The sequence below is a fragment of the Malus sylvestris genome, chromosome 3, assembly GCF_916048215.2.
Source record: "Malus sylvestris chromosome 3, drMalSylv7.2, whole genome shotgun sequence".
NCBI classification, from domain to species: Eukaryota; Viridiplantae; Streptophyta; class Magnoliopsida; order Rosales; family Rosaceae; genus Malus; species Malus sylvestris.
The window spans coordinates 35,650,204-35,666,155 of record NC_062262.1 but is presented as its reverse complement, the minus strand read 5'-3'; the positions used below and the strand labels follow the sequence as shown (position 1 = coordinate 35,666,155).

The 15,952-nt window shown below is 35.5% G+C and overlaps 4 protein-coding genes across 4 annotated transcripts; 2 read left to right on the top strand and 2 right to left on the bottom strand.

Annotated features, from left to right (window-relative positions):
- Positions 1–152: 152 nt before the first annotated feature.
- Positions 153–1,411, bottom strand: LOC126614975 (stress-related protein-like). Its single transcript, XM_050282686.1, has 3 exons — positions 1,251–1,411; positions 771–995; positions 153–682 (listed from the first exon to the last, which is right to left on the bottom strand). Exons 1-3 carry the CDS (start codon positions 1,284–1,286, stop codon positions 266–268), a joined length of 678 nt encoding a protein of 225 aa, XP_050138643.1. The 5' UTR covers positions 1,287–1,411; the 3' UTR covers positions 153–265.
- Positions 1,412–2,392: 981 nt separating this feature from the next.
- Positions 2,393–4,966, bottom strand: LOC126617228 (uncharacterized). Its single transcript, XM_050285257.1, has 7 exons — positions 4,699–4,966; positions 4,520–4,594; positions 4,329–4,376; positions 3,981–4,066; positions 3,191–3,238; positions 2,962–3,074; positions 2,393–2,480 (listed from the first exon to the last, which is right to left on the bottom strand). Exons 1-7 carry the CDS (start codon positions 4,964–4,966, stop codon positions 2,393–2,395), a joined length of 726 nt encoding a protein of 241 aa, XP_050141214.1.
- Positions 4,967–5,316: 350 nt separating this feature from the next.
- On the top strand, positions 5,317–7,628 carry LOC126617227 (uncharacterized). Its single transcript, XM_050285256.1, has 8 exons — positions 5,317–5,446; positions 5,567–5,638; positions 5,717–5,779; positions 6,029–6,082; positions 6,168–6,253; positions 6,391–6,441; positions 6,926–7,020; positions 7,394–7,628. Exons 1-8 carry the CDS (start codon positions 5,317–5,319, stop codon positions 7,626–7,628), a joined length of 786 nt encoding a protein of 261 aa, XP_050141213.1.
- Positions 7,629–10,565: 2,937 nt separating this feature from the next.
- Positions 10,566–14,322, top strand: LOC126617226 (uncharacterized). The gene is made up of 4 exons (XM_050285255.1): positions 10,566–10,607; positions 11,087–11,208; positions 13,759–13,859; positions 14,019–14,322. The coding sequence occupies exons 1-4, from the start codon at positions 10,566–10,568 to the stop codon at positions 14,159–14,161; spliced, it is 408 nt and encodes a 135-aa protein (XP_050141212.1). The 3' UTR covers positions 14,162–14,322.
- The last annotated feature ends 1,630 nt before the right edge of the window (positions 14,323–15,952 follow it).

Here is a 15,952-nt window from a genome sequence, read left to right as displayed (position 1 = left end):
TCACACATTTTTGTTAGTTTCTATTATTTTGATCTTCTTTAATTTGTTCGATTCTTTAATTTGTTCGATTTAATAGTTAAAAATTAAAAACGATGTAAAAATAAATAAGTATGTGAATAGCACCGCCCTCTCTGAAATCGATAAAAACGCAATAGAGGCACCACTTCAACTCTTTCTTTCAAAACGAGCCCAAAATAAACTTCACATTCGGAAAATAAAGAAAAAGCTAAAAGACAATAAAGCCCCCAGCCAGGATCAACGGTAATCACTGCTCCACTGCAACAGAGCCACCGTTCGTCGGAACGGCAACCACGTTCTCCGCTTCAAACACCTTGGCAATCCTCTCCGTCGGAATCAACGGCAGATACGCCGCCACGGAGTAGCCTCTGTTGGCAGTGTACCCGACGGCCCGATTGTACTTGCCGGACCAGTACGACACGGTTGGGACTATTATCTGAGCCACCAATGGAAACAGCGGTAGCCGGTTTAGCGCTCGCCAAGCCGACACGGCGTACTGCTCCGCCACCGGCTCGTACTTGTAGTACACGCTCACAGTAATATTCTTAGCCGTGCTCACCAAGCCGCCTTGCTCCACCTCTCTCGCCACCGATAGCGCCTGGCTCGACGCCTGCTTCACCAGAACTGGCACGTGACGGTCCACCTCGCTCAATGACTCATCCACCTGCAAATCACGTGACCGTGATCGAGAAACTATCAACTGTTTACAGTGTAAAATCAAGGGGCGGCGGAACGTAGGGTTTTAGACTGACCTTGCGATCGACGAATTTGAGGAATTGGAAGGGAAGGCCGTGTAACTTCTCGTAGACCGGTCCGATTACGGTTCGGACGGTGCCTTCCACCGTCTGAACCCCTGGTTTAAGCGGACCGGAGTTCTCCTTTGCGTACTCGTACAGGCTCGAGAAGCACACCACCACGTAAATCGCCGCCACCTGAACGAATTCCAAATACTTGAGCTTCTTCGCGTCCACTCGCACCTACAAATCAAGATCCGAAAGGAAAAAAATTAGAAACTTTCCGTCACTTTCTCGGCAACCAAACAGAAAGTTTCCAAATCAAAATCAACAGAGCATAAATTCAAAAAAAGAAAAAGAAAAAAGGCTTTTCTGTCACTTTCTCGGCAACCAAACATAACAGTATCAAAACCAACAGTTTCATAATTCCGAAAAGAAAAATAATCGAACTTTTCTATCACTTTCTCGGGAACCAAACAGAACGAAGAGAGAGTTTACCGTTTCTGTAGACTGCGATGCTTCAGAATCTGCCATTTTTGCTCTGCTTTCAAAACCTTCGATGCCTTTCGACTCTTTCGAAATAAAACGGACTCCTTCAAATTTATAGGGATTCCAAAGTGGGCGACAGTCTCCAAAAATCAACAGCTGGAATCAGATGTTCCGCACCACGTGGCGCTTCGGAAACGGTGGATGTGGTCAAATGCGTCAACGGGAGGCTTTCCAGGCTTGGTTTGTAATTTGTAGTGGTGGTAGGAATAATTCGACGGGTGCGACGAAGTGCGGGGGAAGCATGGGGACGTCTTACGCGATGACGACACGTGGACCTCTAAGGATGACACTGCGACGTTACGTGTCGGCTTTCGGCGAGAGGAAGAGGATATATTCTCTGCATGGGCTCGAAAGGCCAAGCGAATGCCCATCCCTTGGCGCGGCACGGCGGCCGAGGCGTCTATTTGGTTGCACTCAATCATAATCGTCTACGACGACGCTGCTCATACGGCGGTGCACTGCGCTGACCAATGGGAATTTTTTTAGAAAAATTTATGAAAATGATTTGAAAATTTTGAATTTTAACGAAAAAGCAAAAGGGTTGCAAGTGAATAGTATAAGAATTGATTTTTTAAAGTAAAAATGTGATTTTTCGTTAAAATGAATAGTACCGATAACTTTTCGTTAAAGCTCCCGAATATTTTTTTGGATAATGTTTTTGTTGGAAAATAAAGTACCCATTTTACAGCTGTCAAAAAAGTGATTAAAAGAAAAAGAGAGTATATTTGCGCACCATCATCTAGTGTGATGTATGCTCATCACTTTATTTATCATCGTTAGATAAGTTTGAATTTTCAGATTCATGTAATAAATAAGAACAAATCTCAAAATTTAAACTTATCTAACAGTAATAAATAAAGTGGTAAACATAGATCATACTAAATGGTGGTGAGCAAAAATGTACTCAAAAAGAAAATTTGACATTTTCATCCAATTAACGCAAAGTAAAAAGATCGGAGCTTATAACAATGGATGCTGATAACCAAAGAAATTCTCCGGCCGGCAAGTGTTCGGCGATTCGTCGGACAGCAAGGACTTGGAACGGGGCGATGGATCCGATTCCGAACCCACCCATTCAGCTCCTTCTCTCCTTATTGCCAGGTGATCTTTCTGTACCTCAACGTATCTTCAACTCTACTCCTATCCTCCTTATCAGATGATCTTTCTGTAGGTTGAGGACTGCAAGATGAGAAAATTCAACAACTATTTTCTATAATTCAATCAATATATCATAAGAAGAAGAAAAATAAAAGTAAAAATCACGTTCACAAATTCACAAAAGCACGTAAAATGTGAAGAAAGTTGAGATTACTTCTACCATAAAACTAACTGATAATATAAGAGTAGCCTTACTTAATTACCTATGGGCTTATGCAAGGTCCTTGCTTCTATTAATGTAAGATTCATTCTCAACACGCTTCCTCACGTGTGATCAATTTTCAAGTCAAACACGAGGATAACACAAACAGAGTGACGTAGAACACATGTGGCCCTTGGACTTTACATGTAGGATAATCTACTCGGATATTATGAAGAAAGTTAAGGTTCTAACATAAAATTAATTTACAATATGAGGAATAGCCCTACTTATAAATCATGCAAAGTTCAATTTTGTGATATTCATTCGCAACAAATATAAGATAATCTAAAAAATACTTACACGTAGAGTTTCACAAGAGTCTTTTTCAAGGAGATCTCGTAAGCTTCGCTCTCCCAGCTTTTACGGGTTATCTCAGCAACCTTTTTCCCATTTTGATAGAAATGAAACGTTGGCTACAAAAGGTATATGAATTGTATATTAAAAACAAATTAAGGATAAAGGATAAAGATATGAGCAACTAAATCGTGGAGCTAAATTAAGAACATTCTTAGCCCCTCAAATAATTTACCGTACGGGGAATATTAAGATTTTCCAGTATGCTTTTGTAGTTGTCTTCCTACATATAGAGACTAAACAATGTTAGATTAATTAACTAAATGATCAGGCATAATAAGATATCATATTTGTTCTTTAAGCAGGCTCACATATGCAGATGGCAATTACAGCATGGTACATGACCTAGCTAACAAACACATTTTAACTTATACAACCGATCGGCAATATGAGGAATGTTTCAATTACTTATAAGCTTATGCAAGGTCCATCTTTACATCAGTGTGAGTTTCATTCTCAACCGTTGCTACTGGGAACATTCAAAAATCAATCAGATACAACACTAATATTAGCCTTATATAGTTCCAGGAATCAAATTCTAATTTGAGGGGTCTGGAGCAGATTTATCAAAGGGTGGTGGTATCCGCACATTATTTTTTACCTCTTACATATCCTCTTAATTTTCAGCCGTTAGATTGAATGAATTAAAGAAAATCAAATGACAAAAATTAACAAGATATGGTAAAAATGGGGGTATATATGGATAACACCACCCTTATCAAACATGTGGTAAACTATTTTTTCCATTCTCAGACCTATATGAAACAAACAAGAGCCTCTTTAAATTGTTACATTCGTCATTTTAAACTGTAAATTACTTTCAGTTTAAATACTAAACAACCCCCTATGTTGTTTTGACCTTATTATTAATTCTTTAGTTTGGATTAAAAAACTTAGCAGAAACTCAATAGCTTCCCGAAGGTAAAAAAAATGGGATAATAGAAAACTGGATTACAGTGGCACACCTCAGGATCAAGGAGGAACTCATATGCTATTACATGTGGGAAAGGCTCACACATTTCCATAAACATATCAGAAGTGACATGAGACACTGCACAAGAAGAGTACATCAAACACTGAGTTGGAAAAGGAGCGCAGTTTAGTTTAGGGCAACGATAATCACACACATTAGTTTTCTTCCCACACTTCTCTTTATTTACATGCGTCAGATTGAACAAATCAAATCGAAGCAACACAAATGATTAAGAGGGTTGTGTAGGGGAAGAAACAAGGTGTGTGATTATCGTCTCCCGATTATATCACAAAGAGAAGCAGCTAGCTTGATTAAACAAAGTAAATTCATTTGAACTTACTGGCCTCGTAATAGGTCGTGAATAATATAATTGCCGGCAAAGATTGGTCTGTTCCAATGAATTAAAAAAACTAATAAAACAAACTGCATGAAACTTATATTTTCTTATATTAAACGTACACAGTTTCATCTAAAAAAATCTTCAAGCAAACATTTAATTCAAAAATAAAATAAAAAACTATAAAACACTACCTTGAATTGTTTTAACTGCGCTGACATACTGATCGTAATGATTGTGGAGCAAAATGAGAGGAATGTCTGAGTAACCTGAAAATAAGAAAATTGTGAAAAGAGTTAAGTCAGCGGCGGCAAGGCAACAACAAAGGCAGAAGATTTGGGGAAAGAGTTTTGAAGAGAGTCAAGTCACCGACCCTTGTAGTTGATAGACCAGCGGCTATAGGACCCAATAATAATTTCCTTTTTTGAGCTGGAATCAAGGGTACAGAAGGGTTTTGAAGAGGAAGGAATTGCCGGTGGGGGTGGTCGTGGTGGCAAAGATGGTGTGATTGAAACTGAAACTGGTAGGGTTTTGATGAAACTAAGAGGATGCTTATGGTTATGGTGATGAAGAAGAGCTGCGCAGGAGTTTAGGGGATTGCCAAGTAACTGTCGTACTAAAACCCTAGAATTCCTAGCCATTCTCTTCTCTCTAGCAATTCGCTTCCAAATCCCTTGAATTCCTCGCTTTATTCACCAAAATTCGGGTTTTATAGGGAAATATAGGTATAGTTTACGCTTTATTGACCAAAATACCAAAAATAAAAATATCTAAAATTCGGCTTTACTGACCAAAATACCCAAATTCTAAACCCTAGCTAAACACTAGATAAACCAATAACGAAACCTATATATGTGTGTGTGCCTTCGCACTAAACTTGTCAAAATTAACGTACTCGATCTCATAAAATCATTGTAGAAGAAATCCCGAGGAGGATCCTCGTCACCCAAGAATGAGGAATTCAAGGGTTTTGGGGCGACAATTGCTTCGAATGGGCAATTGTAAATCTACCCAAACCCTAAGTCTAACTTCAATAGCAGCTGAACTGTCTTCACCACCACCAAACCTTGATTTTCTGCAACACAGAAGTCGCATCAAGGGCTTTTCCTCCTCCGCTTCAGGCACGTAACCCGGCCTCTTTCTCTTCAAGGGCTTTTCTTCTTGCCTTGCCAACGCCTTAGAATTTTTTATCAAATTTTTGTTTTCAAGCCCCTCAATCTCAGACGTTGAATGTATTGTAGAATATCCTGACTGGAAGTGGAACAAATTTTGGTCCATGCACGTTCCATGGGAAGACCGGCGCCTCTTCGTAGGTACTCCCTCTCTCCTTTACTTTCTGTTTCCGATGTTCCTACTAACTTTGATGTAACTACAAAGATTCAATATTTCAGTTCCGCCAGAAATTTACTTGTATAAAAAGGATGAGTATGATTTGGAGCTTAAAAGAGTTCAAGGTAATATCTCTTACTTCTTCGGGATTATACACACACACGGGGTAAAGTATTGTGCCCTGGCCGGCATTCTATCAGTGTACCTGATGTGGCATGGTCTGCGTATTGTCTATTTTGATATGTATTTATGGTGAAACTTACTTTAACCCTAAATTCATTTGAAATTTGTTTGAATTCATTTGTATTGTTTTGAGAAAAAATTGAGTATAATGCAGTTTTACTTATGTGTTTCTTTAATTCATTGGTATATAGATAAATCTTTATCAGCAATCTTCTGCTTCTATGAATATGACGCTCAGACACATGGTAAGTTCTTATGAATTTACTCTTAACTGACTTGGCTACCAAGTTTTCTTTTTCAACTCATGCTTGATTTACACTTCTCCTGCAGACTACTTTTTCACACATTCAGTCATCAGTAGGTTGGCTAAGGAATTCCCACATGTAGCATTGTATCAAATTATCATTGATCATAGGGTATGGCTTTAGAAGATGATCTTTGGTTCACTTTAATCAAATTATTTGTCAATCATTTTAATTCTTAATAATTATGATATGATTTCTTATTTTGCCTCAAGATAAGTTGACTTAAGGTTTGTTTATTCTCTCTGCAGTACGTAGAAGACCTTAATAATGTAATGCAAGAGTATAATATCAACTGTACGGTAAATGATCCATTCTTACTTCGTGTAATTTGTACCATGTGTTTAACCTTTGTTTTGAAAATAAAATTCACTAATTAGGTTTGTAATTTGTTCAATATCCTAATTAACAATCGTGTAAAGATGATCATGTTATACATTACATAGTTTGGGAATTGGACTAAGCAATTTGGTCCCTTCATATATTATGGCTTTCTTTTGTCTTAAGTAGAAAGTAAAGTTAATGGGTCATTTAAATAAAACCTCACAAATATAAAGTCGATTTTAAATTGGCATATGATGTTTGAAGATCCTACAAACTCATACTCAAAACTCACTGAAATTTTATCCTTATATATTTGATTGCATCCTTTAATCATACCGTTTATAAATTTTTAGGGTCTTCAAAGATCTGCTCCCAACTTAAAATCAACCATATAGTTGGGAGATTTTATGCAGCAGACACAAAATAATTTACTTTGTTAATGTGTGTGCATTTCTTTTCCAGCCAACGTTTCGTTTCTTTCAAAATGGGAAAAAGGTACATGATGTAGCAGGTGGATCTACCGTACTCCTGGAAAAGACTCTTGAAAAAATCTATGGGTAATCATTTTCTTGGTTTACTTAATTTACATTTGTGTGCTTTGACGTAGTTCTGGCCAAGTTTACACAACTCATTTATATAACAAAAACACAACGTAAATTCTTGATTTTTTTTCGTACCGTGCTGGTATTGTGTGGACATGATAAGGATTAAGTACCCATTATGTTAATTGGTGTTTATGTGTCTGTGCTCTAACTTGTTAGTCACCCGTTCATACCCGTTAAGAAAAATAATAGTCACTGAGGGTTAAATTACAGGTTGTTTAACCTTTCGTAACTTGTAGTTTAACCTTTAGTAACTATTTTCTATCTTCATTAGAGGTTAAATTACATAAAATAGTTACTAAAGGCTATTGTTAAATCTTTCATCTAGGGGGGAGGAAAAGAGTAGAACTCAAGGGTTTGACACACAAGTAAAGAAAGATAAGAATGGGGAAGAAGTTTATTCAGTATTTGAAGTGGAAGCAGCGGCAGGTGACAAATCTGATACAAGTTACGAATTGAAATACTATTCCAAATGCCCTTGCGATTTGTGCCATGGTATGAGGCGCCTGCGACAATGGTTGTCACAACAGAGTGAAACTCAGATTGCAAAGGATGAGAAATAAAGTGTGGATGGTCATTTTCGTTCATTTCTACACTTTCATTCATTTTGGATGTGGAAAGCATTTGAGCACATGATTGTTAAATTGCACAAGATATTGCTGCAAACGGTAAATTAAGCCACTCCACATATATAATTAGAAGAGAGAACGAGGCCGGTTTGGCTTGAGGTGCAGGCCAGTTGATCCACTCCTCGACTCGAATAATATTTTGAAGGCTTATAGTTGATGCATGCTTCTGAAAATCTTGATCAGTCGTCCTCTAAATGGTTTTATCATCAAAGGATGCTATTATTTATGGAACAATTTCATTATTATTTTAGTTGGTATTTTTTGTATTTGGTCTCAGCTGTTAAAACAGGGCAAATGCAACATTGCACAAATAAAAAAGGAAAAAAAACTGCACTGTGAATACAGATCTTCAGACCGCAAGGCTTGAAGATACCAAAGCAACACTTAAATCTAACTGAATTTTTATTTAATACATATAGAAAATTTGACAACACAGATGAAAAATAAAACATATTCGAAATCACAGAGAGAAATAGAAAAATAATGAGCTAGAAGATCAATAAGGTGACACAGCTTTTATCCCTTCCCTGAAGTACGTAGAAAGCTTTCCACCCGCTTCCACAGCTTCCAGAAACCCCCCATGCTTCTAAGTGTAGTTTTGTCCCAAAATCTCGTCTTCCCATCCAAGCATACCTACAAAATCTTGTAGTAAGGATATATTTAATAAAAAATGTAACTCTAAATTTTTTTGTTTTGTTTTCAGCAATAACTTCACTGCAGGCACAAGATTGCTCGAAAAATGAGGACGAAGCTAGGAAATCAAGTAAAAATAGCGTTCACAAGATACACAAAAGCATGCAAATGTAAAGTAATATAGAAAAGTACTTACCCGTAGAGTTTTCTATTTGACCAATAATATGTTCGAAAGGCACCCAAGGGATTTCCTTCGGATACCAACTTGGAGGTGTGCCCTTCTGAGCTGAAACAATCAATAATTCAAACATCTTGTCTAAAAACTCAGGCCAAATCGTAGTGAGCATGACATCAATCTCAATGGCTAATATTTGTTCAGACATTGTCATTTTCTTTGGGTTGATTGCCGATTGATATTGCACCTAGATCGAAAGAAGAAAGACATAAATTAGAATTCAATTTATACATGGGAAAATATGGTAATAACACATGAATATTAAATTTCACATTACCTGATGAAGTGTATGTTTTATGATGTTGGCCGAGCATCCGAGGAAATCCATTGGAACATTATCGTAATCACTCATATTCTTTGGGTAAAACCGCACGTCAATTTTTGACATCCATTTTTGTTGAGGATAACCAGGATAGCAAAAGCCTTTATTGTAAAAATACGTATCCAATTCCCTTGTATACATTTTGTTCGATTTGTCGTTTGAGTCTTTGGCTTCACCTAACTTGGAATAAAGCCACATACGTACTATGTTCCTAAGCACTGATGGCAAAGTCGCATGATGCAATAGTGCAACACCTATGTCTTTGGTTCGAACCAACACATATGTCACACTTTCCAGCTCCTTAGGGACACCACTAGTGAATATTTGACTGTTAAAGAGGTACATTTGTGTGAAGTCGAACATTTTGCCGCAATGCACCTTCCCCTTCTTCAGTTCTATGTCGAATGTTCCGTTGTGGCAAATAATGTCAAAGGAATCAATGTCTAGGTCAAAACTGAATCCACGTGATTCAGCATCCTTCATTTTCTCAAAAAGTTTCCTATAAAATAGTTTATAGGCAGGTGGAAGTATGTCCATAAGGTTATGAAGTGGAGGGTTTTGGTGAGTTTCACTTAAAAATATTTTATAGACGTGCGGAAATATGTCCTTCAGGTGCCGATCTGGAGTATTTTGGTTTACAAATTCACGAAGAGAAATTTTCGTTGGACCTGCATTGTATTGATATGTAAATTTATATTGATATATGAAATATGGAAAAATAAAACAGTAAAAATATGCTAGGACATACAAAGACAAAACATAAATATTATGGAAGAGAGGTAGAGAGATCTACTTGAAAAAGATGAGGGCAACCACTTGTGTATTTGGCCGATGATGTGTTCAAAAGGTACCCAAGTGACTTCCTTTGGGAACCAAGTTGGAGGTGTACCCTTCTGAGCCGATAGGATCAATTCAAACAGCTCGTCTAAAAACTCTGGCCAAATTGTAGTGAGCATGACATCAATTTCAATGGCTAATTTTTGTTCAGATGTGGTCCTTTGTTTTGGGTCAATCACTGACTTATATTGTGCCTAAATCAATATGAGAAAAACACAAATTAGATTTCAACGTATACATGACCAAAATATAAATAACAACACATGTATATTTAATTTTGCATTACCTGATGAAGCGCATGTTTTATGATGTTGGCCGAGCATCGGAGGAATTCCATTGGAATATTAAGATATTTACTCATATTCTCTGGGTAAAACCGCATATCAATTTTTGACATCCAATTATCTTGAGGATAATAGTAAAAGCCTTTATTTCTGAAGTAATCATCCAACCCCATTGTGTACATCCTGTCCCATTGGTCGTTTGAGTCTTTGGCTTCACCTACCTTGGAATAAACCCACATGCGTACTTGGTTCCTAAGCACTGATGGCAAGGTGGCATGATGCAATAGTGCAACACCTATGTCTTTTGTCTGAATCAACGCTTTTGTCATACTTTCCAACTCCTTAGGGACACCATTAGTGAATATTTGACTGTTTAAGGCGTGCATTTGATTGAATTCAAACTTTTTGTCATAGTGCTCCTTCCCTGTTTTCAGTTCTATGTACATTGTTCCGTTTAGCAAGATAATGTCAAAAGAATCAATGTCAAGGTCGAAACTGAATCCATGTGATTCAGCATCCTCCATTTTCTCCAAAAACTTCCTATAAAATATTTTATAGACATGTGGAAGTATGTCCATAAGGTTCCGAACTGGAGGGTTTTGGTGAGTTTTACTACAAAATATTTCATGGAGATGTGGAAGTAAGTTTATATAGTACTGATCTGGAGGGTTTTGCTTTACAAACTCACGAAGGGAAATTTTCGTTGGACCTCCTGAAGACGACGAAGACAGCCACCTCTCTTGTAATTGCAGAAAATTCAGATTAGAAGAGTGAGAGAAGGGTTTGAAAGAGAAGGGATTGGAAGAAGAGGGCCTGGGAGCAGAAGAAGTAATAGTCGGTGAAGGGGGTGATAGTGGTGATGGTGGTGAAGGGGATGAACATTGCTCATGAAGATGATAAAGAAAACCATAACGCCGCATCGCGAGAAACAAGAATCCTTCACACGAATTTTGTCCCAAAAGCTCCAAGAAGATTAGCAGAATGTTCTTCGTATGTTCAAGGGATGGTTTGCTACATCCTTTATATAAAGATCATTCCATCAAAATCCTTTTGAACTAGGGAAAATAAAAGAGAAAGTTAGTTTCCGTTCACCCAAAAGAGGAAGGAAGGGAAAAAAAAGGATAGCTCTTTCGTTCACTCAAAGAAAAAAAAAAAGGAAAGCTCATTCCGGCGCTGCTATAGTGCTTTGGCTTCTGAAATCAGGTAAATTTTCTCCTTTCCTGCTTCTGAATTCGCATGTTCAGTTTTACGGTAAAAGTGTAATCTACATACAACTTATGGAGAGAACGCCTTTTGTCAACAAAAAATTATGGAAATACTGTCATGTCGTTCTATGTATAATTGAAAAAACAAAATTATCAAGAAAAAAAATGAGCATGAAAGTAATTTTGTACAAAAAAAATGTTTGCTGTTTTTTTCTTTTTTTCCAAAACCCACATGTCATCTATCGAGGAAATGAAAAGACTTTTTCATTCCACTCTCACGTTCACCTCCCTCTGGTACAAGAAAAAAAAAAACAAATATAAAATTATTCCACTCTCACGTTCACCTCCCTCTGGTACAAGAAAAATGGGCTAAGAACACAATTGATTTGTGCCCTTTTCATTGTCATTCAGCACAAATATGTGTTTGTGCTTTTTAAATTGCATTGAACACATAACTATCTCAAACGTGCCCTTTGAACAAAAGAGTGCATTAGTTTGTGTTCAAAAAGAAAAACAGAAAAGTGTATTTGTGCCTACTAGAATTTGAGCACAAATGCCACTTGGTACTATGGTGTAGTACTATTCCTCTTCAATTGTAAGTGAGAGGTCTTAGGTTCGATTCTTGGCAAAGGCAAATTGTGAGGCTTAGCCACTCCATCACCCCTTTAGTGTAGATACTATCGTTTGTTAAAAATAAAAATAAAAATTGAACACAAATATTGGTGTCACTAGTTATAGATATCATTAATTATAATTTTTTATTAATTTACAAACACATACAAAACATTTTCGTGGGACTTGGATCCTCTCCGGACTTTTCAGTACGGATCCAACGACCAATAGCTTATTATGGCTGTTAGATTCAAGGGAACTTTAACGAAAAGCTCCCGGTACTGTCCACTTTAACGAAAAACCACATTTTTTACATTAAAAAGTCAATCATGGTACTATTCACTTTACCATTTATTTTGTAGTTAATTAGAATTAGATGCCTCATTTTAGATTTTTCTAAATTAAACATCTGTTACTTTTCAACTTTTGATTAAAGTGCTTTTACTTTTAATTAAACTTTACATTTCAGGTATATTCTTAATTTAAGTATTTTATAAATTCTTTTAAATCCATTTCTATGTAAAAAAAAATGCACTCAATAATATTCATTAATTTATTGCTATTTTTATGGAATCTCATCCCTTCCTCAATTTAAGGATTCAATTATATCTACTGGGTTCAAGATTAATTGGATGAAATATAGTTTTTCCAATTTCCAACTCAACATTTTATATAGATTATAAAAAAAAAAGAGTTCGTTTATAATTAAAATTGAGATGTAGATTAGACTGCCTAATTTCATGCAACTGAAAATAAATGTGAATTTTTAACAACTACTTATAGTAGAAACGTGAACTAAGAGTTTTCACATTTTTATTTTTATTTAAAATGAGTCCTTATTCCAATAATTAATTATTAAGAGTTGACAAAATATTTGTTAGTGCAATGTTTTAATGTGAAAAGTTATCCCTTTTTTGGGTTACACAACTTACACATAACGTACCATAAGTTTTGTACGTATCAAAATAAGGATAATACAACGTACTAATAACTTGGTAGGTACTAAATAAAGAATTGCATAACGTACCCAAAGCAATATTTTATAAGTACCAAAATACTAATACGTACCCAGATTAAATTTATATAACATACCAATAACGTACCAAATGATTGGTACGTTATATTTAATATATATGTTTGGTATGTTATATTTAATATAAGTGCATGTTATATTTCATAATTGTATGTTAATAGGATGTTTATGTGTTTTTAGAATTTAAAACAACAAATTATTTGAATAAGAAAAATTCATTTTGAATGAATTATGATAAGATAAGATAGGAAGTTGGTGGTGATTTTAAAATATTTGTGATATTATTTTCTGAACTAGTTGGTTAATTAAATACAATAAAAATCATAATTTTTAATTAAAAATTAGTAGTGTTTGATCAAAAGTTTAAAAGTTATAGATGTTTGATTAAAAAAATTCAAATTTGAGGCATCTATATCAAAATGCCTCTTTATTTTGTCCTTATCGTTAAAACTCAAAGTTTTCAAGTCATTTTCATTAGTTTTCCTTAGATTCAATCCTACGGTTAATAATTAAAATGGGAAAAAAGGTAGATTACGTAGCAGGTGGATGTGGATCTACCGTTCCCTTTGAAAAAACTCTTAACAAAATATACGGATAATAATTTTCTTGGTTTGCTTTAGATTTGTGTGCTTTGATGTAGTTTTGGCGAAGTTTACATAACTCATTTACATAACATAAACACAACGTAAATTCTTGGTTTTCTTATCGTGTTAGTATTGTGTGATCACAAGGGCGTGTTTATACTATAACTTGATAGTCATCCGTTCATACTCGTTACGAAAAATAATAGTTACTAAAGGCTAAATTACAAGTTGGTTAACCTTTAGTAACTATTTTCTATCTTCTTTTAAAGGTTATATTACATAAATAGTTGCTAAAGGCTGTTGTTGAATCTTTATCTAGGAGGGAGGAAAAGAGTAGAGCTCAAGGGTTTGACACACAAGCAAAGAAAGATAGGAAGGGTGAACAAGTTTATTCATTATTTGAAGTGGAAGCAGCGGCAGGTAACAATTCGGAGGGAGATCAAGAATCCTCTCCGGATCTTCTTCTTTCTTTTCTGCAGTTTTGCTTCTTTTTCTTCTTCTTCATCAATTCTTCTTCTTCAACAATCAACCTTCTTCAATTCTGCATCTTCTTCTTCACTTTTTTTTGTCTGTTTATAGAGAAACTTCTACATGCTCAGTTTTATAGAACCACGATCGTCGACAACTATTACATCGACGTTGCCGGTAACCAGCGCCGGGGAGGCACAATGCCAACTCTGGGGAAGCATGACGCCGACATCCAGAGGATCCGCAGAGTTTGAGTTCGGAGAGGATCGTCTCCCACCTGCGACAATGGTTGTTACAACAGAGTGAAACTCAGATTGAAAATGATTAGAAATAAAGTTAGATATGCATTATACTATGAAAACTAGCGAAGTCTTTAAGGGAAAAAAATGGGGATTCGATATGGATCCACACTACATCGAACTTCAACGATCTGAATCGTTTATTTTTCAAGTTGTTCCTCATTGCAAAATATTAGTCAAATCAGAAATATTTGAAGCATCTAATTGAGTTTAAAGAAATTGACGAACACTGTATTCTAAGAAACATTAAAATTTTATAGTGACAATTAAACAGGCAAATGGTTTCGAATTGAATTGAATTTTTGCATACATGATCCATTAATCGAGACTTTCATTTGTGCATACCTTTGTTTGAACATACGTTCCCGATTCATCTCTGGAGTTTGGTTATTGCTCCCATATATATATATATATATATATATATATATATATATATATATATATATATATATCAAATTGTGATTAACATTTCACGAGAAATAATTCATTACATATAAAGAATCAAGCAATATTTTTTAAGGAAAACTAATGAAAATAGCTTCAAAACTTTGAATTTTAACAAAAAAATCATCTATAAACTTTATTTAATGGTAAGGACAACAAAAAGAAAAAAGGGAAGAAAAAAAAACCACTAAAGGAAGCGTGTGCATATATGTGAATTTGATCAATTCCTAACCAAATCCTCCTATGATTTTAATCACTCACTCACTCCCTAAGTATTAATATAATCTTATTGATTTGTGTAAATATATTATTGACTACATTCATTTTAAATTTCAATTGCCTACAGAATTGCTTCATGCATGTGAAAAGGATGAGGGTCGAGTTGTAATGGAGTATTTTTTTATTAAAAAAACCCGAAAAATGCTTAAAATTTTCGTGCTCTTTGTACTCAAGACAAGGGGATTGGATTATCAGGGAAGCCGATGCACTTTAAGGGTTCCACATTTCATCGCATTATTCCTATCTAATTTCATGTATCAGGGTGAAGATTTCTCAAGAGGCAATGGGACTAGAGGAGAGTCGATTTATGGGGCGAAATTCGCAGATGAGAGCTTCAACTTGGAAGCATATCGGCCCTGGAATATTGTCCATGGCAAATTCTAGACCTAATACTAATGGTTCACAGTTCTTCATGGGGTGTGATATCCACACACCCTATTTTACTTCTCACACACCTTTTTAAATTTCGGCTGTCAGATCGGATGAATTGAAGAAGATCAACAGACAGAAATTAGCAAAAGGTGTGTGTGAGAAGTAAAATAGGGTGTGTGGATAGCACACCCCTTCTTCATTTGCACTGCAATGACCCCGTGGCTTGAAGGAAAGCATGTTGTGTTTCGAAACAGTTGTTGATGGATACAATGTTGTTGAGCAAATGAAGGTGGGTTCGAAAAGTGGGACTAAGTTTTCATAAACAATGTACTGTGAGTCCACGCGTCAGATTTTTTGTTATTTTTATTAAAATTATGTATTTTTCATTAAAATTTAAGTTCTTTTGTCATTTTTATTAAAATTTGAGAGTTTTTCATTAAAATTTAAGTATTTTTAATTAAATAAAATTATAGCATGATTTTTTATTAAAATAAATTTAACCCAAACTCTTTTTATGAAAGATCCATATTTTTTAATCACTCAATTATACGAAAAAAGAGAAGAAACTTTGAGTGTAAAGTAGGCCTCTATTCTTCCTCTCAAGTGGGTCCAAATTCCAAAGGCCCAAACCAAAAAACATTCTTTTGTTGT

What these genes read in the sequence shown, in the direction of transcription:
- LOC126614975 (XM_050282686.1), bottom strand. Translation starts at nt 1,286, where the DNA reads ATGGCAGATTCTGAAGCATCGCAGTCTACAGAAACG. An exon ending in CATCGCAGTCTACAGAAACG is followed by an intron (nt 996 to 1,250) that starts GTAAACTCTCTC and finishes CTTGATTTGTAG; the next exon opens with GTGCGAGTGGACGCGAAGAA. An exon ending in TCAAATTCGTCGATCGCAAG is followed by an intron (nt 683 to 770) that starts GTCAGTCTAAAA and finishes CGTGATTTGCAG; the next exon opens with GTGGATGAGTCATTGAGCGA.
- LOC126617228 (XM_050285257.1), bottom strand. Translation starts at nt 4,966, where the DNA reads ATGGCTAGGAATTCTAGGGTTTTAGTACGACAGTTACTTGGCAATCCC. An exon ending in CTGGTCTATCAACTACAAGG is followed by an intron (nt 4,595 to 4,698) that starts GTCGGTGACTTG and finishes TCTTATTTTCAG; the next exon opens with GTTACTCAGACATTCCTCTC. An exon ending in ACTCTTGTGAAACTCTACGT is followed by an intron (nt 2,481 to 2,961) that starts GTAAGTATTTTT and finishes CTCATCTTGCAG; the next exon opens with TCCTCAACCTACAGAAAGAT.
- LOC126617227 (XM_050285256.1), top strand. Translation starts at nt 5,317, where the DNA reads ATGGGCAATTGTAAATCTACCCAAACCCTAAGTCTAACTTCAATAGCA. An exon ending in CTTTTCCTCCTCCGCTTCAG is followed by an intron (nt 5,447 to 5,566) that starts GCACGTAACCCG and finishes AATGTATTGTAG; the next exon opens with AATATCCTGACTGGAAGTGG. An exon ending in GGAGCTTAAAAGAGTTCAAG is followed by an intron (nt 5,780 to 6,028) that starts GTAATATCTCTT and finishes ATTGGTATATAG; the next exon opens with ATAAATCTTTATCAGCAATC.
- LOC126617226 (XM_050285255.1), top strand. Translation starts at nt 10,566, where the DNA reads ATGTGGAAGTATGTCCATAAGGTTCCGAACTGGAGGGTTTTG. An exon ending in GCTTTGGCTTCTGAAATCAG is followed by an intron (nt 11,209 to 13,758) that starts GTAAATTTTCTC and finishes ATCTTTATCTAG; the next exon opens with GAGGGAGGAAAAGAGTAGAG. An exon ending in TGAAGTGGAAGCAGCGGCAG is followed by an intron (nt 13,860 to 14,018) that starts GTAACAATTCGG and finishes GTCTGTTTATAG; the next exon opens with AGAAACTTCTACATGCTCAG.